Source organism: Lagopus muta, chromosome 8 (assembly GCF_023343835.1).
Source record: "Lagopus muta isolate bLagMut1 chromosome 8, bLagMut1 primary, whole genome shotgun sequence".
NCBI lineage: Eukaryota > Metazoa > Chordata > Aves > Galliformes > Phasianidae > Lagopus > Lagopus muta.
The window spans coordinates 25705282-25727446 of NC_064440.1; the positions used below are offsets into that span (position 1 = coordinate 25705282).

The 22165-nt window shown below is 42.3% G+C and overlaps 2 protein-coding genes across 6 annotated transcripts; one reads left to right on the forward strand and one right to left on the reverse strand.

The window, feature by feature from the left end:
- Positions 1 to 1105: 1105 nt before the first annotated feature.
- Positions 1106 to 8954, reverse strand: NIF3L1 (NGG1 interacting factor 3 like 1). Its single transcript, XM_048953218.1, has 6 exons — positions 8084 to 8954; positions 7305 to 7470; positions 6737 to 6863; positions 6227 to 6365; positions 4693 to 4776; positions 1106 to 3734 (listed from the first exon to the last, which is right to left on the reverse strand). The coding sequence occupies exons 1-6, from the start codon at positions 8952 to 8954 to the stop codon at positions 3550 to 3552; spliced, it is 1572 nt and encodes a 523-aa protein (XP_048809175.1). The 3' UTR covers positions 1106 to 3549.
- LOC125696893 (peptidyl-prolyl cis-trans isomerase-like 3) lies at positions 8078 to 22022 on the forward strand. Of its 5 annotated transcripts, XM_048953195.1 has the most exons (17): positions 8078 to 8143; positions 8908 to 8955; positions 11110 to 11184; positions 12514 to 12607; positions 13273 to 13340; positions 13949 to 14067; positions 17227 to 17461; positions 18567 to 18657; positions 19087 to 19153; positions 19591 to 19707; positions 19855 to 20021; positions 20105 to 20199; positions 20284 to 20413; positions 20718 to 20800; positions 21211 to 21290; positions 21524 to 21614; positions 21696 to 22022. In XM_048953195.1, exons 2-17 carry the CDS (start codon positions 8953 to 8955, stop codon positions 21909 to 21911), a joined length of 1731 nt encoding a protein of 576 aa, XP_048809152.1. In that variant the 5' UTR covers positions 8078 to 8143; positions 8908 to 8952; the 3' UTR covers positions 21912 to 22022. The 5 variants fall into 5 exon arrangements, with proteins under 5 accessions (XP_048809152.1, XP_048809156.1, XP_048809154.1 ...); XM_048953197.1 differs by lacking the exons at positions 8078 to 8143; positions 12514 to 12607 and having other exon boundaries at positions 8918 to 8955; XM_048953196.1 differs by lacking the exons at positions 8078 to 8143; positions 8908 to 8955; positions 11110 to 11184; ... (1 more) ...; positions 13273 to 13340; positions 13949 to 14067 and adding exons at positions 15365 to 16140; positions 16467 to 16606.
- Positions 22023 to 22165: the final 143 nt, after the last annotated feature.

A 22165-nucleotide genomic window follows, 5' to 3' on the forward strand; every position in this document is an offset into this window, starting at 1 on the left:
ATGCTCCTGGTATGCCCCTTGCTGGCAGAATCAACAGGACAGAGGTTTACAGCCCAACTTTGATTTGTATTGAAAACATGGGATATCTACTTATCCCACTGTCAAATTGATTCTTCAAATATAGGAGCTATTTAACTTTGCTGAAATGTGATAGGAGGGGAAACTGGTACTTGTCAGCAGTGCTCTCCAGCTTCCTTCCCCAGAACATCTGAGACAACAGGAAAAGGCAACAAGGAGATTTGAGGAAAATACTTAAAGGAATGAAGGAGTTATCCTCCAGGGAGGCGCCAAGGCTGGCTGCCTAGGTGAAGTGCCTCTACACCAACACACACAGCTTGGGAAACAAACAGGAGGAGTTGGAAGGCACTGTGCTGCTAGAAAACCGTGACGTGGTTGCCGTCACTGAAGCCTAGTGGGATTGTTCCCAAGACAGGAGTGTAGATGTCAACACTTAGAAGTTGTTCAGAAGGAACTGGCATGGAAGGAGGGGAGGAAGCATTGCCCTCTACATCAGGGAAGGAATAGTGTGGAGAGTTGTCCCAGAAGAATGGCCACAAGCAAGTCGAAAGTCTATGCTTAAGTTAGAGACTGAGGCAACAAAGGAAATCTAGTTGGAGTCTGCTACAGGCTGCCTGATCATGCAGAGCCTGTTGATGATGCCTTCTTTTTCTAAATACAAGAGACATCACAATTGTAGGCTCTTATCCTGCTGGGGGGCTTCAACCATCCTGACATCTGCTGGAAAAGTAGCATGGCGAGCTGTTGGCAGTCCACCTGGATCGTGGCAGTCCCCACTATCGAGAAGCCAGGGGATGAAAGGATAGAGCACAGCCCTTCTGAAATGGACTTGGGGTACTGGTGGAATGGTAAGCTGGACTTGAGACAGCAATGTGCCCTCGTGACTCAGAAAGCCAGTTGGATCCTGAGCTGCAACAAAAGAAGCATGGTCAGCCCATCAAGGGAGGTGATCCTGCCCCTCTACTCTGTGGTGTTGAGACCTCACCTGGAGTACTGCATCCAGATGTGGAGTCCTCAGTGTAGAAGAGACATAGACCTGTTAAGACCACATCCGGAGGAGGCCCACAAAAATGATCAAAGGTATGGAACTCCTTATGGGGACAGGCTAAGAGAGCTGCAGCTTTTCTGCCTGGAGAAGGCTCTGGGGAGAACTGAGAGCAGCCTTTCAGTAATTAAAGAGGGGCTATAAGAAGAAAGGGAACAGACTAGCAGGGTCTGTGCTGACAGGACAAGGCAAATGGTTTCAATGTAAAAGAGGGGAGATTTAAAGTGGATATAGGGAAAAAGCTTTTTTACAATAAGGGTGGTGAGGCACTGTAACAGGTTGCCTGGAGATGGTGGATGCCTCGTTCTTAGAGAAGTTCAACATCAGGCGGGACCGGGTGCCATGCAGCCTGATCTAACTGTGGGTGTTTCTGTTCGTTACAGGGGAGTTGGCCTAGATGATCTCTAAGGGTCCCTTCCAACTTGACAGATTCTATCACTTATTGATTCTATGATTTTCAGCTGACTTTCTACTTTGGAGGCATGTGCATCTGTGTTTTACAGGCTGCAATTCTAAAAGTCTGCAAAACACGTTAGATCCTTCCTATTGCTGCTTAGGCTACCATTGGAACCACTAAAACTGTCCAGTGCTACGTTAGCTGCAGAGTTCAAAAACAAATGCTCTGACAGCTGTGCAGCCCCCTTTTATTTGGAAAGGAAGAAATCTTCTCTCACTTTGATCTTTAGCTGTCTTTGTGGCGTTGATAAGAATGATTGTCTTTATGTCACCTTAGCAGTTTCAGATAATAGTGAATTTAGCCATCTTTTTTCATTTGTATTTTAATGGAGGTAGACATAAAATTACTCTTAAAGCATCACCTCTATTATGCCTGAGAATTCAATTTTTATTCTAGTAGAAAAAACTGAAATGTAAGCACTTGTTTCAGGCTGCAGCAATGCTGCCTTCTACCGAGGTTTTATTTAATTAATTGATGCCAGTCAGTTTGAAGAAGTATGACTAGTTCCCTTGTACCGTGTGGGTTGAGATCTCCCTGTAAATCACATCACTTTGCTAAGTACGCCTGCAAGGTTGAACACGTTCTTGAAGTGAAGCAGGCTGGTGGTGTCATGGTTTGAAGTTGTTTTATTGAAGGAGAGAGCAAAGGAAGGTATGAAAGAGGGGGGTTAAAATGCTTGGACAGTGTGATTAAGTTGTATTGAATTACAGCTTGTGGTGGCAAGCGTTTGGTCACAGCCTCACATCAAAGTTCTGGAGAGATTTGCCTCCAAGGCAGTGTCTGTGTGTAAGACCACTAGGAAAGCCTAGGTAGCACAGCATCTTGAACATTTTATTAGGGTACTTCCAGCAGTGCTCCACTGAGGAAAGGCATGGTCTTCTCTTAGACCCTCTGCTGAGAGTCGAAGTTACAGAAAAATATTTCCTAGAATCCTGATGATTTTAACTACTGCAGTTAAATCTTCATGCAGTTTTCAGTCTAAGTTGCAGGTTCACACAGGACTCAAATGCACTGAGTTGCTGTATGCAACACAGAAAAGACCTAGCTAAATAAGCCAGTTTTATTAACTAAATTTAAAAAGATGCCACTCAGATGTTCATTAATTTGCTATGGAAGTATTTTCAGCCTGTTTAAATATTCTAGTGTGTATGTAATGCAGGGATATTAAGATACTCAACAGGGAGATTTTTTTTCTTAAAAAAAAAAAAAATGAAAAAGGAAGCAAATGAAACATCAAACCCTTCCAATCATTACTGATAACGGAAATCTACTTGTTCAGTTGTAGTAATCCTGTAATTGAGAGCCACAACTATAGGAATTGTTTTTAAAAGAAAGCAAAAACATATTTAATTAATCCGCCTGAGAACGGGAGGTGTTATAGCATATTTTAAAAAAATACTTCCAAAGTTTTTCAATAGAGGGACCCTCCACTGAAAAACAAATTAAAAAAAACCCAAAGCAACCACCACCCTTACTTTTGTATTAATGGTAGGTTTTGCAATTGAATACTAGCACCAAATGCCTGAATTGTGCTCTGCATATACTTATGAGCTGTGTCTTATTAAAACTGTTAATGCAAACCATGGTCAATACTGCTTTAACTATTATCGAGAGCTTTATTGGCTAAAATTTGAGAGACTTGTGTTGACACAACCACAGTAAGGGAGAACTGCTGTGTATGCTTGAAAGTGGAGCTAAGTCAGATTTTTATATTTTGCCCCTCTAAGCCTTGAGTGGTGTGGTTATTAAATATATGTAATAATAGTATATTGTAACAGTAAATTTATTCAAGTGAGAGCCCATTTATTGAGTAAATCATCTTTCAGTAGCCTGAAACAAGCATTTATTATGTATCTGATAGATGACAATTTATAGTCCAACCATCGGGTGAACACAGAATACAATGCTATACTGACCAATTCAGAGCATCTTCATTCAGCTTGCATTTGGATAGCTCTGTGTGGGGATACTATTGAACTCTTGACTCTGCTCTCTCACTTCATTTTATTTTTTTTTCCCCTCCTCCCTCTTAAACCACCTGCAGGGGATCTCTGTCCTTCTCAGACAGAATGATGTTGATTTTGTTCTGTAGGTGGATCGTTAGCATGTCACGCAGCTCTGACAAGAAGCCTCGCTCAGTGTTACTGTGTTCACACAGAATAACACTTATACCATTGGCAACTGCATCCAGAACGTCATGGTGGGACATCTCTCCTGCCACATGGAGAAAGAAACATCATGTAAATTTCTTGCAGTTGAGGTGAATAATGTATTTGTGTAACGTGTTCAGAATCTCAGCTAGAAGCTGGGAAGAAGTCCATAAGGGAAAAAGCAATGCCGTCTGCTCAGTGTCAGAATACAGCATGCTCCTACTATGGTGTCCCTTGAAGGACATTCAGCTGATATCCCCAATGTGCTTCTGAGACAAAACCACAGAAGTTCTGTGCTGTCTTTGAACAGTGGTGTATTTTGCTACCTAGGGCAGGAAATGGTGTGCAGAGAGTGGTTTTGGAAGTGTCATGCATCTGCTCAGCTGGGTTGCTACGATGAAGGTCAGCAACTGAGGAAGCTGTGCAAAGAACTGTCTGAGGGTCAGCTCTGTAGTGCTATATATTAGAGGGGAGACCAGATGTGCCTTGCCAAAGAACTTGACTGAATTAAGCACACAATGCCAGGCATTCTTCACGTTGTGGAGCAGGCTGTGGAAAGTATCCTCTGCCCTGTCAGAAAGAGGATAATGGACTGTGTCCTTTTGGGCAGATACAGTGGCTGTTGTTACACATCTTCCTTGGAAAGAGTCTGTAGACAACATTGTTTCCCACTTTCTATTTGAGAATTCTGTAGGGAACTGGGGAACAACTTGTATCTTGCCAAAGAAGAAACACTGAAATTTGCAAGAGATTCTGCCATCAAACACTGATTTTGTGTTGGGGGGGAAAAAAACAAAAAAGAATGTATAGTACTGTTTACTTCAAATAACCATCACTATGTGATACAGCCATCTGACCCATGTTACTTCTACCCTAATGTTATTTTTGTTATTCCAGTAATTGATTGTTTCTCAGTTCTAACAAGTAATTCTTCTTGCCAAATCTTTCAGCAGCCAGACAACCCTCTCTTTTCTCTTTTCCTAGTGCCTATTTTTATAAAGATAACAAAACAAGTCTCTTACCTGTGAGATAGAGGTCAGCTTCCATTCCCTTCAGGACACTGCTCCCAGAACCAGCACACAGAGCAGCTTTCTTCACTGGAGAATCTGCAGGATACAAGGTGCCATAATTAACTACTTTTCCTCTGTTTAGCCCTCATGTCAGTTTAGTTATTGTAAAACAATATCAATACGTTAATTTTAGGGTCAGTGTAAATTTATTGGAGGAAAAGGCACAAATGTCAGTTTGTAAGAGTCGAAGGCCCAGAGCATCTGTAATAATAAGCAAAATCTTCTGTGTACCAAAAAGATGGGTAGGAATTTTTCTACAAGGGGTGGAAGAGTTGGCAGAGAACTCCAACACCATGGCTGGTTGTTGGCTACTGCAGATTAGTTCTTTTTAGTGAGGTGTTGTTACTTAGGTAATTGAACTGGAAGGAGCAGCTAATTGGCTGCTGCTCCTTCCAGGACTCTGAAGCTCCACTGTATTTGTTTTCCAAACTAACAATGCCACTAAGGCAGCATTTTCATTCTGAGATGTACTGTCTCCTAACTGCTTTCAGAAGGCTGATTTCAGTGCAAAGCTGAGTGCTCCTCCATTCCATTAAAAATATGTTTTTGCTATGACTGCTGATTCTAAGCTATTGCATACTGACAAAATTTAATTTTCCATATATATGTTATGTTCCTGACAAAGGGGTAGGGAGGAAGGCACATAATTTTCAAATTCAATTAAGATTTTACAGTATGTTGCCAAATAATTACTGTAGGTTTAGGCAGAACCATATGCTGCAATCCCATATCGTAACAAGGAGCTTCAAAATAGATTCAAGTGCAATTGATAGTGCTAAGAGGCTTGCAACAAGGTTTCTGTCCCATAAGATGCAAAGATTTCTCAACAAATTTGCTCTCAAGAATTATAACAGCTGTATTTCTTGGAAATTAAGATTCATAACTAGGCTGAAAGGATACTTGCTCCAAGTTGTAGTAGTGACCCACAGTTTGACACAGATGGCTTACCTTCTCTGTTGCTATTTTTCTCTCATAAAAACATTGATGGTTGTTTGTTCAGAAAGATCTTTACAGTTCACAAAGCATCTTTACAGTTTTAAGGTGCTGGTAAATTTAACAGTCAGTTGCAGAAGGGGTCATATTATGAGGCAGTACACACTTAAGTCTAATATAATGGGGGAAAATATCTTCAGTCATTGTGTGAATTATGAAAAGTGGTATTTCATATTCAGCTCATGCTGTGCCTGCTTCACAATGATGACCACCATAAAACATTTTCCAGTCAAAAATGACGTTCCAGACAATGTTATTTCTGCATCATTTTATCACCAACATTCTGAAAGGCTGCCTCTTGTCTTTGACAGCCCTTCATACTGTTTGCAAGTAAACCTGTCCAAGGCAGCAGTATCTCACACACCTACACACACACACACACACACACACACACACACACACACACACACACACTGCTTGAATTCCTGGAATACAAGCAGTGTGTGTTTTTTTTCCCGTTCAGATGGGCAGTGTTACTGGCAGGTTTGATTACCAAGTGTCTTGCCTGCTCCCACGGCGAGGCGGACGTGGGGTAATTTTAGGTGGCTTTTGATGCGCTCAATTATGTCTGACAAGGAGGCTGGCTCACTCAGTGTGCAGAGACGTCCCATTCCAGTATGCGGAAGAAGAGGCTGAAGAGAAAAATTCAAATTACTGTGAGAAAGCTGACTCCAGAAGTTGACATTACTTTCCATAGTGTACAAAAATAAATATATTGGGCATTAAGGAGAAACAATTCTCAACGTTTTGGAAAAAATATGTATGTTACTGAATGTAACATACTAACTACACTGGCTGTTGGAACCAATTTTAGAATTGGTTCAGGCCATGTAGTTATTTCCATTGTTTTGGAAAATGGACATGGCTTTAAATGCCCACGGGCCATATTTCAGAGAACTGATAGGCAGCATAGGAAACCTGTAATGCCAGCAGTTGCTGGAAATTTTAGGGCATTCAGCTCACACAAACTATATTCACTGGAAGCAATATACAATTTTATTACCTTCTGTAATAAGAGAATCTCAGTCTTGCGATAAAGAAGGCTGTTCTGGGACAATAATGCCACCACTTCCAGCAGTGCCTTCTGAGAGCAGTTCAGACTGACTCGTGTTTGCTCCTCCCCATCAACCCTGAGGAAAGATGTGTTTGGTACTTGCTAAGAGATAGATGAAATTTCAGAATCATATTCATAGAAAATAAAGGTGTTCTGTTGCAGAAGCCTGCTGCAGAGAAAAAGGGGAAAAAAAGATGTAACACTCTAGCTTAGTCTGCTCTCCTGGAGGAAACATACTTGGGAATTTAACTCAACTCTTCTTATTTTGTATTTACTGTTAACATTCTTCGCCACTTTAATCCCTGTGATGCTACATGAAGTTGATAGTTACTATTTAGTATAACATGGATTGATCAGAAGGAGATAATTATCCTTTGAATTTATGGATCTGTTGCTGAAGAAAAATGGCAGCACTGCACAGAAGACTGAAGTGCTTACAAACATTAAAACACAATTCCAGCAACTTAATATTTTCTAGCAACAGAAAGAACACAACATTAGAGAGTGAAGCAGATACCTGACAGGGAGAGTGGTGAGACAGAAGATCTCTGGGATGTCTTTGATTTTGGACAGCACTGTCTCTAGATGCTCCACAGTGTCTGCACAGAACTCCACCCGGTGAGTGCCCTCAGTCGGATGGCTTGGAGCAGTTGATGGGTGCAGTGGAACAGAAGTACAGGCACCTGAGAAAACAGAGCAAGGACTGGTTTTAGAAAGCTGAATGCTGTGGCTGATACTGATTTATGCACCAAAAGAGGTGCAGTTTTGGACAGATTTTGCACTTGAATCCATTTTCCCTGACTAGAACTCAGGACTCTTGTCCTGTTAAGTGCAAATAACTTGAATGATACGTATAATTTGTTACTCTTCATACCATTCGAGTTTTATCCTAACAATTGTACCAAAAAATCATTTCTGGTTGGTAAAGCAGGCTGGAAAAAGCACACCTGCTCTTGTTTATAAGTCACAGCAGAAGATAAAAGTCTAAAAGAATTTCAGATACTTTAAGTCATGTAGGAACAATGAGATTATCTATAAGTTTATGAATTACAGGCAGTGATTTAAACTCAGCAGCCTAACCTCTTTAACCAGGATAGACAGTAAACGCACTGCACCTGTTCTGTGTCCAATAGCATCCAGGCACCTGGAAATGTCCTCTGGTGTTCATAGCTGGTTTGTAGCACACCGAGGAAAGGAAAGCAGGAAGGCAAGGCTCCCGCCTGGGATAATTTGATGGATGTGCCAAATACCGCTGAGTAACTGCACCCGGTGTCGTTTTTTTTTGACCAGCCTCACCGAGTCCTTTGGACAGCCAGTTGTTGACTCCGTGCGGTACGGCATCGTACGCTGTGTGTGGTGAGTAGATCCCGATCCTGTGCTCCAGAGCACGGACCACCAGCCGCTCCTTCCAGGTCCTCCACGTAACCCGCTTGAGCGGTGCGAAGATAGGAGGGTGATAGGAGAGAATGAGGTCTGCGTTCTTCTGCACGGCCTCCTCCATCACCTGCTCGGTGAGGTCGTTGGTGAGAAGCATGGTGCGCACGGCGTGGGGAGGGCTGGGTTCCACCAGCAGCCCCACGTTGTCCCAGCTCTCAGCCAGGGAGAGGGAAGCGAAGTCATTCAGAGCGGGAACGAGCTCGCTGAGGTTCATGATGGAGCGGGAGGGCGGGCGGCCCGCAGCGCGGATGAGACGGAAGGGCCGGCAGAGCAGCAGCATGCGGAACCTGCGGGGAGGGGAAGAGGGCGGGAGTCGGGCCGGCAAGCGTTCCGCCCGGAACTCCGCGCTGAGTGGAGCGTGGCGGGCGGAAGGCCCGGGGCCGCCAGGAGCAGCGCTCGGCTCTGGCCGAGGCGGGCGGTTCGGCGGGGCGGAGCTCCTCACGGCTCCGCCGCTTCCGCCGGGCCCAGGGGCGGCCTTTGTGCGGCGCCGAGCATGCGGAGCCCGTGCTAGGCTGGGGAGCGCCCGCGTGGTACCGGCGGAGCGCGGCTCAACCCGCGGTTGCTTGCGGTCGCTGCCCGTGACGCCGTAGTGAAAAAGCGCGGAGTCGCACGGGCGCTTCGGAATCGAAAAGAACTGGCGGCTGGGGGAAGGGTGAGCCGAGCATTGTGTGTTTCGTTTGCAGGCGGTTGCTGTATATGCATCAACCTCAGCTTTTTGATGAGCAGGCATGGTAAGAACTATAGCACTTCTTACATCTGTGCTTTCGGAAATGTTCGCGTCTTGGAAAGCGAATGGCTGCTTCTCAGATGATGTGTTGTGCTCTGAGCTGTGTAGAATTTGCAGTGATAAGTGCAGGTTTCCGTTTCAGACTTCTGAAAGATAAGGTCGAAAAGAAAATGGGTCAACTTACCGTTGTATCAGCCTGAAATACAGTCAGATTCTCAGTTCTAAGACAGCCGATTTCAAACCTTGTTTGGCTAATACCAGTTTGCTTCTTTTCCTACCAAAGCTTTGTTGGAGATGCAGGCACGGGGCCCTCTGAGTGTACACTCCACTGTATGCTTAGAGGCTTCTGAGTTCAGCAAGCTACAGTTAAAGACAGGAGTGTGTGTCTTAAAGTGTGTGTACTGTGTCTGCAGCATCTTCGTGGCCATTACAGATGCTTCTCCTGTGCAACAAAATCTTTTTAAAAAGTTACAGGTTAAGCAGACTCTATAATAAAAGCTAGTTACGTGGGTTGAAAAAAAAACTCGGAGCTGTTTTTTGATGAGTTTATTAAGTAGTTATGCAAATTTATGACAGATATAATTTGTCCAGACAAAAAAAAAAATTGATTTTTCTGAAATCAGTTTGTCTCACTAGCCTGGCAAATGGAGGAAGCAGGATAATCTATCAAAAGAATTTTTTTTTTTTCTATTTGACAATAGATGAAAATACTGATGGTACAGCTACAACTCAGCTTGCATTTATATTACAGCTATTGATGACGAATATAATGTTACTGAATAAATGGGTTATGTGGTGCCACTAATTAAATCTTTTGATTTGTATGAAGCAGTAAAAAAAACACATTGAAGTGATATTCTTTAACCTATGTTAGCATGTCTGGTATAGGTATTGATGGTGCCCTGGTGATGGTTGGTCAAAGAGAGGGATTTATAAAGTTAATAGAAGATGATGCAGTGGTCACTGGCAACTCAGTTTGGTGAAATATCACTGCATCATACATCAAGAAAATTCACGTGTGACAGCTTTAAAAATGGTGACGACATGCCAGTCGTCATTAAAGCCGTGAATTTCATAGAGTCCAATCGTTCTCAATTCTGGGAGTTCCTTAAAAGCGTTGATGCTGATTTATGGGGACATCGTTTACTTTTCTGAAGGAAGGTGGCTAAGTCAGAGCAAAATGCTAAGAAGACTTTATGATTTGAAATAAGTCCTTTACTGAATCAAAAGGAAAATTTGTGTCAGATTTGAAGATGAAAAATAGCTCACACGTTTAGCATTTTTGGTGGATTTGACCACTCATTTAAATGAGTTAAATATATGTCTTCAAGGTGAAAATCAACTTACCTGTGCTGTTTCAAACCAAAACAACATTTGAAATTTAAACTTAAATTATGCTTGAGAAAAACAGGGTCAAATATCCCACTGGTTTTATGGTTTTGTTGCTATTTTTTTAATAATAAAAATGTATTTATAAAAAGGTTCTCTTACTTATATACTTTAATATATTATATATATAAAATATTATATATTTTATATGCAATTCAAGACAATTTCTGTTTGCCGATGTGCCCAGGCATGCCAAAAGGTTGGAGACCCATGCCTTAGTGGCTGGGTAGGTGGCGTTTAAAATTTTGTGAAGATTGTTTATAAATTTTCAAGAGAAATGTGAAGTTTTGTAGAGTTACTTGTCTGTGGGGGCACGCTGTGTGTAGTGCCGTTCAGAGTTAGCCTGATCACTCAATGCTCTAGTCTAATAATGCCCATCACTTCTTCCCCTGGTTGTAAACCAGTAGGGTATATGCACCTCCCAAAGTTGGTATTACCTTGATTCTTCAAATTTGCAGTGAAATGGCAGTGTAGGTCTAATTCACAGATGAACAATTTGTCTCTGAAGTGTAGCAGCACAAATTGGAGCTTCTGCATTGTTATGGCAAACTTGGTTTGGCCTAAAAGTAACTGACAGCAACGCATTCTGGTAATTTCAGTGGAAATGTGGAAGGTTTGTGACAGTAGCTTGCCTGTGGCCAAATACTGACACAGCCGTTGTGTGTAATGGGAACTTGTTCCTGTTCATGATAGGAGCAGGAAATAAATCTGATCTGCAGCTCCTAGCACTTCATTGCTGGCTTAATTATGTTTTGTGACTCTTTCTCAGGCTGTCACGCTGCACACGGATGTAGGAGACATTAAAATTGAACTGTTCTGTGAGCGAACGCCAAAAACATGTGAAGTAAGTTGAATAACAGGAGTGGGATTGTGTAGTATTGAAGTAAAGCAGTAATGGTGGAGACTATAGAATGGAAGAAGTGACTGTTCCAGCAAACATTTTCAAATAGTGGAATATTCCATTTTAAGTTGGCATGGAACCTGTTGGAGAGTGTATTCTTGTGTGCTGTGTCATAGAGCCTAAAGCTCTGCTGCCTGTTTCTCACCAAGAGGTATTTACTTGAGAGTTGTTTCTCTCTAATTTCTCGTGCATTTCAAAGTGTCCTTTGCCCTTAGGATGAAACATGGGACGTGGCCTGGGATTCCCACGTTTGCCTTGGTTTGCTCACACTCAAACAGATGGGACTTCTTAAAAAGAATTAAGAATCACTCCAAGTTTGTTAGAGACCCCAAGTTTTCTTTTCTGCAGTAAAATTAAGCTTGCACTGAAATTGGCTACTTTTTAACTAAACAAAAATATGAGGCTTGAAGTTATTTATTACAAAACGCATTTTACAAAATAAAAATGTGAATGCAAGTGATGGTTATGGACATGCCTCAGTCCTCTTATTTGTTCAGGTGAGACAGCTTTGTGCAGTCAACCTTATTTAAATCCTTTTTGTCTGTGACAGTGTCAAAGGAGCAACTTAACCATAATTCTGTATGTCCGTTCTATTGCATTACTCAGTGGGTTTCACCAAAGAGTGATTCTTCAACCCATCTTAACTTTATTCTTTGGGAAACCAAGGAAACAGGAGCTCTAAAGACAAACTGCAGTGTCTTAAAAATATAGCTTGTAAAAAAGACTTGTGGTTTTACAGCTGTTTCTCTTTTGGTGATAGATCATAAAATGATAAAATCTTTTCCATTGAAAGGGACCCTTAGAGGTCATCTATCCAGTGTCCCTGCCCAGTACTCCCAAGTCCATTTTGGCTGGGCTGGGCTCTGTCCTTTCATCCCCCACCTTGTGCTGATAAGCAGGGGTTGCCACAACCCAGGTGCAAGAGCTTGCACTTGGATTTGTTTTACCTCATGATGTCCACCTGTGCGCACTGCAGGGGAGTTAGAACAAGATGATCTTTAACCCTTCCAACCCAAGCTACTCTATGAGTTGTGAAGCCCCATCAGACCTGTTTCTGAGCTCATCTTATCTGTTGATGTTATGTGCAAATGACTTCACTGTTGCCTGATTTTCATATAACCTATAGATGTTTTTTATTGTGTTTGGTACTGTTTATAGCAGTGGCAAAAACCTTAAGCCAAGCAAAGGCAGAAGTGTTTTTCTGGTCTTGCCATTTTAGTAAGGGAGAATGTTACTTCTATTTTATTGATGTGGTTTGTTTCATATCCTTAGAATTTCCTGGCTCTTTGTGCTAGTAACTACTACAACGGCTGTGTGTTTCACCGGAATATAAAGGGCTTCATGGTTCAGACAGGGGATCCATTAGGTAAATTCTTTTGTCGCAGTCTCTCTGTAGAAAAATATACATAAATATCAAAGTAAAACATAAATAAAATATCAAGAAATACAAAGAAATTGTAAGCATCGGTAATAATTATAAAAACAAAATGTAAATAAAGTTAATTTAAAATATCTTCTATTGCTAATAGAGGTTTTAATGATGTGAGCTTACAGAGAAGCAGCCATTATCTGGTTCTAAATGATCTATTGCAGTAGTAGAGCATTCTGTAAATTTTAGTTTTCCTGCTCTTTCCATTGATTATGATGGCTCTGCTGATTCACCAGCAGTTGAACAGTAAAAGTTGCTGCTATGGTTTCTCTGTTTTCTGCCTGGAGAGCTACGATGCCTCTAAAGCAATTGGGAAAATGAGCTAGGCAGCATCAGCTGTTTGGGAGAGTGTCTAATTCAAATATGCATCTGTTTGTACTGAGTTTAATTTGAGGATATATCAGGTTTTTTTGTTTTGCTTCTGGAAATGCAATTACACAGAATTATGGCTCTACTTGGTATTAAGACACAAGAACCTGGTTCCTGGCTCAAGCACATTAGGATGTATCTGGGGTCTTTATTGTAAAATTTTATAATGTTATATTATTGCTGCATTTTCCAATCTCAAAATCCAGTAATGTATTGTGATATTTCTTTGTCAGGCACTGGGAAAGGAGGAACCAGCATCTGGGGCAAGAAGTTTGAAGATGAATTCAGTGAATACCTAAAGGTATTTTTGTGCTCTCAATGTGCCGTTGTTTTCAGATTAATTTTCTTTACAGGTTGGCGTATGCTCAGTGTTGTGATGGATTAAATACTCATTTTGTAATTGCAAAATGAGGTATGATCAAGGAAGTTTTATTAAAACAGAAATAGGCATCTTATTAATTGGTGTTAGTTTTGAGGGTTCTCATCAGGGAAAACAGAAGTAGAAACAATTTGTAACATAGTATTTTTAATGCATCAGAGGCAGAAAAAGTGTCTTTTAATTGCGGAAGTAGATTTGAGGAGCTAATGAGTTGTGATACCATAATTATGTTGCCATGTTGTTGGTTGAAACCAACTAGATAAGTTTTTAATAGTAATGATGATGCTGAGGAAGAGTATCACTTGGATGCCCCATCCCTGGAGGTGCTCAAGGCCAGGTTAGATGGGCCATGAGCAGCCTGATCTGATGGGTGGCAGCCAGTCTACGGCACAGCGTGGTACTGGGTGAGCTTTTAAGTTCCATTCCAAGCCATTCTGTGATTTGGTGGTCATGTCGCTGAACACATTGTACCTGTTGCAGTTCTGCTTTCATGGGAGATTGGTTATTTGAGTTTTTTTTCTGTTTTTCAGCATAGTGTCCGTGGGGTGGTTTCAATGGCAAACAATGGTCCAAATACCAATGGGTCGCAGTTCTTCATCACTTATGGCAAGCAACCACACCTGGATATGAAGTACACTGTTTTTGGGAAGTGAGTGACCCTCCTGTATGCCTCCTTGTCATAGTGTTTAATTGACATGTATATGTAGAAGTACATGCAATGCAAATTTAGATGCTTCAGATCTGAAGTTCTTTAAAATATAGGATGTGTATATTTGAAAGTGTGCTTTCCACTGTCAACAGGATCAGTCATTGCAAAATGCTGCTCCATTTGTCATGAGGGTAGGGAAATCAGTGGAAATTGGCATATTAAAAATTACCTTAAGAATAGAGCTGAGCTGGTGGTGGGTTTTTTCTTTCTTTAAGCTCATTGTTGCTTGCTGCCTTGTACCATGCCCAAATGGGTGTAGCCTGGTCTACACAAACTCCAAAACAACTAGGCACACTGATTAGGGTTTGCTGAGAAGCAAGGGTCTGCTGTGGAACTGGAAACGTGAATGGTCATCATGTTTCTGCATAGTTGGAACTGGCAATTCATGAGATGGGATTAAGATGCATTGTTAGTCTAAAATATTCTCATGTTAATAGAAGCTGCTAGTAATATACCATCCTTAAAGCACGTTTAGGTTTTGAGTCTTTCAAATACTGCTTTTTTGATCTCAAAATCAGGGTAATATTTTTTCTTTTGTTTGTTTTTAAGTCTGTGAATCTTACTGAGCAAAAGTGGGTTTTTGGGGGGGGAAATGCTGTTCCCTTCCACTTGCATTGTTCATAGGCACCTGGGCACCGGTGTTTCTTTCATTGTTGAGTTTGTTTAGAGGTGTGATCAAAAGTTAGGGTTTTTTTGCCATCTTGTTAGAAATGAGTAGACACTCTGACAGGAACTTTGCCAGCCTATCTGTGCAGTGATGAATGTGGCAATGAACACCATTGTGCCATTAGATTTATGCAATTATGGATGGTTCTTACTAATTTTGTCTTTGAGTGAGAAGTTAGTGATTATAATCACGGGTTTGGAAATTGATTTTCCAGCCATGGATTTCAATAATGCATAGAGAAGTTCAGTGTGGCCAGTACCTGGCTGCTGCTATGGTTAGTCACAGGTTATGTGCCATATGCAGTGTTTGGCTGCCTTATTTGTATCGTTTACTTGTGGAGTCTTTGCACTACGACACTTAGCTAACTGTAAGGTGTTCTGAGATGCCTCTGTTGTGGAAGTTGATTGATAGGAGATTCCGAGCGGTTCTGCTTTTCTTCCAGAGTGATTGATGGCTTGGAGACCTTGGATGAGCTGGAGAAGCTGCCTGTGAATGAGAAAACCTATCGACCTCTGAATGATGTTCGCATCAAAGATATCACCATTCATGCCAACCCTTTTGCTCTGTAGCCACCAAGTTGTGACACATTCTTTAGAGGCTGGTCAGACCAACTGCTGGATGGGGTGTTTGGTGTGCCATCAGACGGGGTTACGGAGCTGGGCTGTACGTTGGTGTGCTGAGCGCGGGGCTCTGGGAGCTGTGATGTTGTTTATGTATTGTCATAGGGGAGCCTTGGGTTCCTCAAGCCTGTGTTTCCAGGGTGTGCGTTGACTTTTATTGACTGGATTTTGACTTCCAAGTGTTGCCTTCTTGTAAAATAAGACTTTCAAATATATATAGATATATATATATATTTTTGCAAATCTCTCTTTTCTGTCATTTTTCATAGCAGTACGATGTTGAAGCAATGGCCTTTGCAGACTGCCAGCTTTCTGAAACCTTCCCGTGTCAACACTAACGTGCCTTACTTTATCATTTTTGCAGAAAGGGTAGTACCCTGTCTAATTTTTCCCCCTAGATGAAAGCAGCGTACCAGACAGAGAAAACTCTCTGCCGGTGGGCTGAACACGACGTTTTGATTTGTCTTTGCACAGTGGGTTCGCGCAGCGGGGCGGCGGTGGGCGGGCGGGGCACCGAGGGAGCTCCGCCCACTTTATGGCTCCGCCTCCGCCCTGCCCCATTGTGTGACGCACGGCTCGCGCCATAAGGCTCCGCCATTTTGTCGCGGCCGAGAGCTGAGAGTGGTTGAGTTGCGGCGGTAGCGACGGCTCAGGAGAGCTTAGCGACAGCTAAAGAGAGCGTAGCGACAGCAGTCGGAGAGCGCGGCGGCAACCCGGGCTGCTGAGGTACGGGAGCGAGTCGCGCTGCCCGGCGGCGGGGCTGGGGCCGCCTCCTGCCCGTCGGCGAGGCCCCGGTCGAGAGCCTCTAGGCCTCCCCGGTCCGCCATGTTGCGTGTCCGTCCCGCGGCAGAGAAAATGGCTTCGGCCGCCGCGGTGGGGGCACGGGGCTCGGCGTGGGGCTGGGCTGGGCTGTGGGGAGCTGGGGCTGCGACCGTTTGGGAGGGGAGAGGAGGAAGGTGGGTGCGCTGGACGTGTGGGCTCTGCGCTGCGCTCCGTGGGGACGCCCCGTCTAGGCGTGCGGTGTGAAGGACAAAATGTTGTGTGGGTTTCAGATGGGAAATTACGAGCGCAGCGACCAGCCCGGGTGGGGTCGGCGGCGCGGCGGCAGTGAGCGCCATGGGAAGCGCAAATCGCCCAGCGGTGCCCAGGAGGGCAGGCACTACAGGCACGAGGTGGCCAAGAGGCCTCACAGGTGAGGGCTGCGGCACTCCGGTACCTGCGGGCCTGTGCGTGCGGGTGACTGTACTCGTATGGCTGTTGGAGAACACAGCGGCAGCTTGTGGTGGACGTGTTTGAGATTGATGTTCTGCTGCCTAAAGCAGAAAGAAATGGCTTGATTAGGACTACAAAAATGGCCCGAGATAGGGAACTCCTATCCTACCAGGGCAGGCTGAGAGCTGGGGCTGTTCTGCCTGGAGGAGGCTCCGGAGACACCTGAAGTTGGCCTTGTGGTACCCAAAAAGGGGCTCTAAGAAGGAAAGGGACAGGCTTTATCAGGGTTTGTGGTGAACAGAAAAAGGGGAAATGGTTTTAAACTAAAGGAAGAGAGATCTAGGCAGGGTATAAGAAAAAAGCTTTTTACAGTAAGGGTGGTGAGATGCTGTCACAGGTTCTCCAGAGAGGTCGTGGATGCCTTGGAGACAGTTGAGATTAGACTGAACAGGGCTCCGAGCGCCTGATGGAGCTGTAGGAGTCTATTCATTGCAGAGGCATTGGCCTAGGTGATCTTTAAGGGACCCTTCCAAATCGGTCAACTCTTTATGGGGATGCAGGAATTGATTTAATTGGGTTTACGTGTTCTTTTGCTTGTAGTAAATGTTCAGAAACCAAATCCGTAAATGACCGGGAGCACCACAAGCGGAGGCGCTATGTGGAGGAGTACAGGACTGAGCACACACAGGGCTGTGACAGCGGGCAGCAGCACCGCGAGCACAAGAGCGCCCACCGCCAACATGGCAGCAGGTCCTTGGGCCACAGCGGGAAGGGCAGCTACAAGCAGTTGCACAGGACGCAGCACAGCGCCTGCCACCACCACCATCACTCACAGGTGGTTTGTCCAGTTATAACTGAGGGGGTTGTGTCTTAGGGAGATAAGTTCCCAGCTGGGCAGCAGTAATTGGAGGGTTTGGGGAAGTCTGTGAATGATGTTAGTAGGTTAGCCCTTTCGTTCGTATTGATTGATAATTCTTTTTGTTAGTTTGTGTTGGTTTTTTGTTTTGTTTTGTTTTGTTTTTTGATCTTTTAGAGAACATATGCTGTTTAGTTATGCTTGTAACACTATGGAATATAGCTTGCCTTTTGTTCACTGGCTGTAATTTGAGCCAGTTAATGAGTAGAAACCATCAAATGGAATATTTCTGCAGGCATCACTTTCGTGCCTTAAAAATGCATTATGACGTCAGATATTTATTTCTGCCCTACTCAAAAGTCCAAAGGCGAACTTTCAGACTTGCTTTTGAGTACATATCACTGAAATAGCAAGGAGATAATGTTAGGTTTTCACACATTTTTTTGGTACCGATTAAATAAAATGCTTTAGGTCTGAATGAAATCTGTAGAATTAGATAAGTACAGTGACTGTCCACTAGCAGGGCAGTTTTTCTAATCGTTATCGTATATTTAACTTGAAAAAGCTGAAGATAGGGTTTATAGTTTAATATCTTCAGCTGGGACAGCCTGAAGTAAATATATATGGTATTTTTGTGATTTAAAAAAAAAAAAAAGCTGTTAATGAATATTCAAAGCAGTAATTTTAAACTCAATTACTTAAGAGGGGTATTTTCACTTAGCCATGAGGCTGTCCTATATAACGTAATTGTTAAATCCTTTTGCTATAAGAAATAAGGGCACTGAAAACATAAATGAAAATTCAGTGAACCAATCTTTTAAAAGAAAAAACAATGTTGTATTTATTGCCTTGCCACTTTGAGTATCTCATCTGAAAATTTGTTCCTTGCCATGTTTTTCTCCTGTAACATAAACTATGTGCCCTGTGAATTTCCGGGGACTGAATTTGAAATTGCTCCTGCCAACCGTTTGTGGCCTGGCGTGTATCTGAATGCCTGAATATCTCCCCGCTGAATGAATTTCGTATTCTGACCTGAATTGACTCGGGTTTATTGATTGGCCTGACCATCTCGGTGCCGTTCCAGAGGAGTCTTCGAAGGAAAAGATCCAGGAGTGTAGAGGATGATGAGGAGGGTCACCTGATCTGTCAGAGTGGAGACGTACTAAGTGCAAGATGTATAGAATATTTTTCAAAATTTATTAACATTCAGATATAGTAATTTCTTTTAGCATAAGATGCCAGGGGGCTTTGGCAGCCTTTTCTTTCTTTCTTTTTGTTCTGTTTTATTTGGGGGAGGGGGGATCGTTAATTTTCTTCTGGAGAACTTAAATGTATTTCTTTTTCCTTTTCCCCCTTTTTTTTTTAATCCCAAATTAGTAAATGAAATTAATGTGTTAGAATGAGATACCTGTAAATATGCATTGATGAGAGTTGTCCGATAACATCTCTCAACCTAGTTATTGATATTTTTAAAGAAGCACAGTCTAGAATAACCTTCAGTGATAGATTTAGCCTTTTCTGTTTGTTTTATTTTTATTTGCTTGGTTTTTTTAATGGCTGAGTAACTTAACGACTTCTGGAGCTGACGGTTGTTTTCTTTATAGATGAGATTGTTGCTACTCTGGGTGAAGGAGCTTTTGGAAAAGTGGTGGAATGCATTGATCACAAAGCGTAAGTCTTTTTTCTAAAAGCCTGTCAGTTGTTGGACTGATAGAATCACAGTTCATTAAGTGCTCTCAGAAAGATTTTATTTTTATCCTTACTGGCTCTGTATATTTCTTAACATTTTGGCATAACAGATTTGTTTTGGGGAAGGTTTCTTGCATGTTCTTTGGATCATATGCTGTTTGATGTTGGAGAGTTTTTGCTGCACCCCTGGAGGTGAACTAAGCACACGTTTGTGCTTAAATATAAAAGGATATAAATGAGCAACGCATTGGGCAGTCTGTAAGGACTTTTAAAGTTACTTCTTGCCTAAGCTGTTCTGTGAAAATGCTTTATCTGCTAAGGTTCATAGGTTACATTTGTTTTTATACAATGTATATGGTGATAATTAAGGAACAATTGAAACTACTCCTTCTAATGACTGTTTAACCTGTTTATTTCAGGGGAGGTAGACATGTAGCTGTGAAAATAGTAAAAAATGTGGATAGGTACTCTGACGCAGCACGTTCAGAAGTACAAGTCTTGGAACATTTAAATGCATCAGACCCCAGCAATACGTAGTAAGTACCTTACTTTGTCTTCAAGATTGCTCTGATGTCACTTTCTGTAACACCCGTGATCTTGAAGCTCTCCATGTCGTGTGATGTACACCTCTCAGCATTATGTATTACTTACTGTTGAAATTTTTATTTTCCTGCTTTCTGCAGTCGCTGTGTCCAGATGTTGGAATGGTTTGAGCATCACGGCCATGTCTGCATTGTTTTTGAGTTACTGGGACTCAGTACTTACGACTTTATTAAAGAGAATGGCTTTTTGCCATTTAGGTTGGACCAAATTAGACAAATGGCATATCAGATTTGCAAATCTGTGAACTGTAAGTATATGTATGTATGTTATTTTCATTTTTGCTTAATTTTCTCCATGGGACTGCTAACTTATCTATTTCTTACCTTGCAGTTTTACATTTGAACAAACTGACACACACGGATCTGAAACCAGAAAACATTTTATTCGTCCAGTCTGATTATGTAGAAGAATATAACCCCAGACTGGTAAGTCACTGTCATCCTCCCTTCTTCCCTGTAGCCTCCTGGGTTTATGTCATCGTTTACATCTCACGGTATGTTTCACTTCAGAAACGTGATGAGCGCACACTAAAAAATCCAGACATCAAAGTGGTGGATTTCGGGAGTGCAACATACGATGACGAACATCACAGCACTCTGGTGTCTACAAGACATTACAGGGCTCCTGAAGTTATTTTAGGTCAGTGTTCTTTTTGGTCCAAGAGAGATAGCATGCTTTTCCATTCAGTGCTGATAAATTAAGCAGTGATCACAGTTGGAAAACTGGAAAAAAAGTCTTGTTCAGGACTGTGCCTGGCTGGGCAGAATACTTCATGTTTTCATAGTAGTAATGAGCTTTTTGAAGTGTGTTACACAGATCTCTTTCACCTGGAAGATTTTTTATACCGTTCAGCTGTGCTACAGAAATACATGCGCTCTCCTTGAGCTGTTGGATTGCTTGTAGCCTGGTCTAACCCTGATGTTTCTGGGCTTTTTTCTCACAGCACTGGGATGGGCACAGCCATGTGATGTTTGGAGCATCGGCTGTATTCTCATAGAATACTACCTTGGGTTCACGGTATTTCCGGTACGTAACAGGGCCTTGGAGACGCAGTGCGTGTGGTGTTACTGCAGCTTGGTAAAAACCCTCAGGCAAAATGGGGTTGCAAAACACTGTGCTCTCGTTCTCTGCCTTGCCCCACTGAAGGGATAACAGAGGTGGCTTCATCTCTTGCTGCCAGCAGATGTTATTCAAGTATGTGAATGTTTTGATAGCAGTACTTAAAGGTGAAATTTAAGACCAAAGAGAAGGCAAGGGAGGATTGGGAGGGGAAAAAGAAATCTATTTTAAGTTACTGTTGGAAGAAGATGACTACAGGCTCTTTCTTCATGTGAGAGTCATTACTGTTTTGCAGTGTACAATCCAGAAATCAGGTTAGTGTGTACATCGTGGTAATTTACTTTAAGGATAAGAGAGAAATGTTCATTTTCCTTCAGACTCATGACAGCAAAGAGCACCTGGCAATGATGGAACGGATACTGGGGCCTTTGCCTAATCACATGATACAGAAAACCAGGTAATTACACTTGTTTTTCTCTACCTTGATTCCCTCATTTTTAAATGCAGTATTTTCAGGTTTGGTTTACCAAGAAGGAAAAAAGTGAATTCATCTTCTTACTTTGTTTAACAACCTACCTTTGCTTTAGTGGGATATTGTCAGATCATTTCCCTGTGGGAGGAAACATGCTAGTAAAGGCATTTTAAGGGGACAGATGGGTTTTAAATAACAAGTTGTGCTGTTTGTTGAAGGAAACGGAAATATTTCCATCGGGACCAGCTGGACTGGGACGAGCACAGTTCTGCAGGCAGATATGTTGCAAGGCGCTGCAAACCACTGAAGGTAAAATGACAGAAGGGAAAGGGCTCAGGGGGACAGAACTGTAATTAGGATATGAATAAAACAGTGTTTGTGGTGTTGTAGGAATTCATGACATGCAGGGATGCTGACCACGAGAACCTGTTTGACCTCATTCAAAAAATGTTGGAGTATGACCCAGCTAAACGTATTACACTTGAAGAAGCACTAAAACATCCTTTCTTCTTCCCCTTGAAAAAAGAGAAAAGGAAGCTGTTGCCTGTAGCAGAGCAGTCCTGTCCAGATGATAGTAGCCCACCAAAGAAATATAGGAGATTTTAAGTAATAAATTATTATGTATAGTTCTTCTTTGTAAATGTCTTATTTTGTATTGTGACTCTTTGGATATTGATGCAGCTGCTGAAATAAAAGTTATTTAAGAAAAAAAGATGATCATGATTGTTGGCCTATTATTAAAATCTCTGCACTTCTTTTTTTTTTTTTTACCTGGACATATGGAAAGAGCACCCTTATGAACTAGGCCTCATCCTAAAAGGGAAAAAGATTAATGATTACTAAAGATTCACAGAAATGGT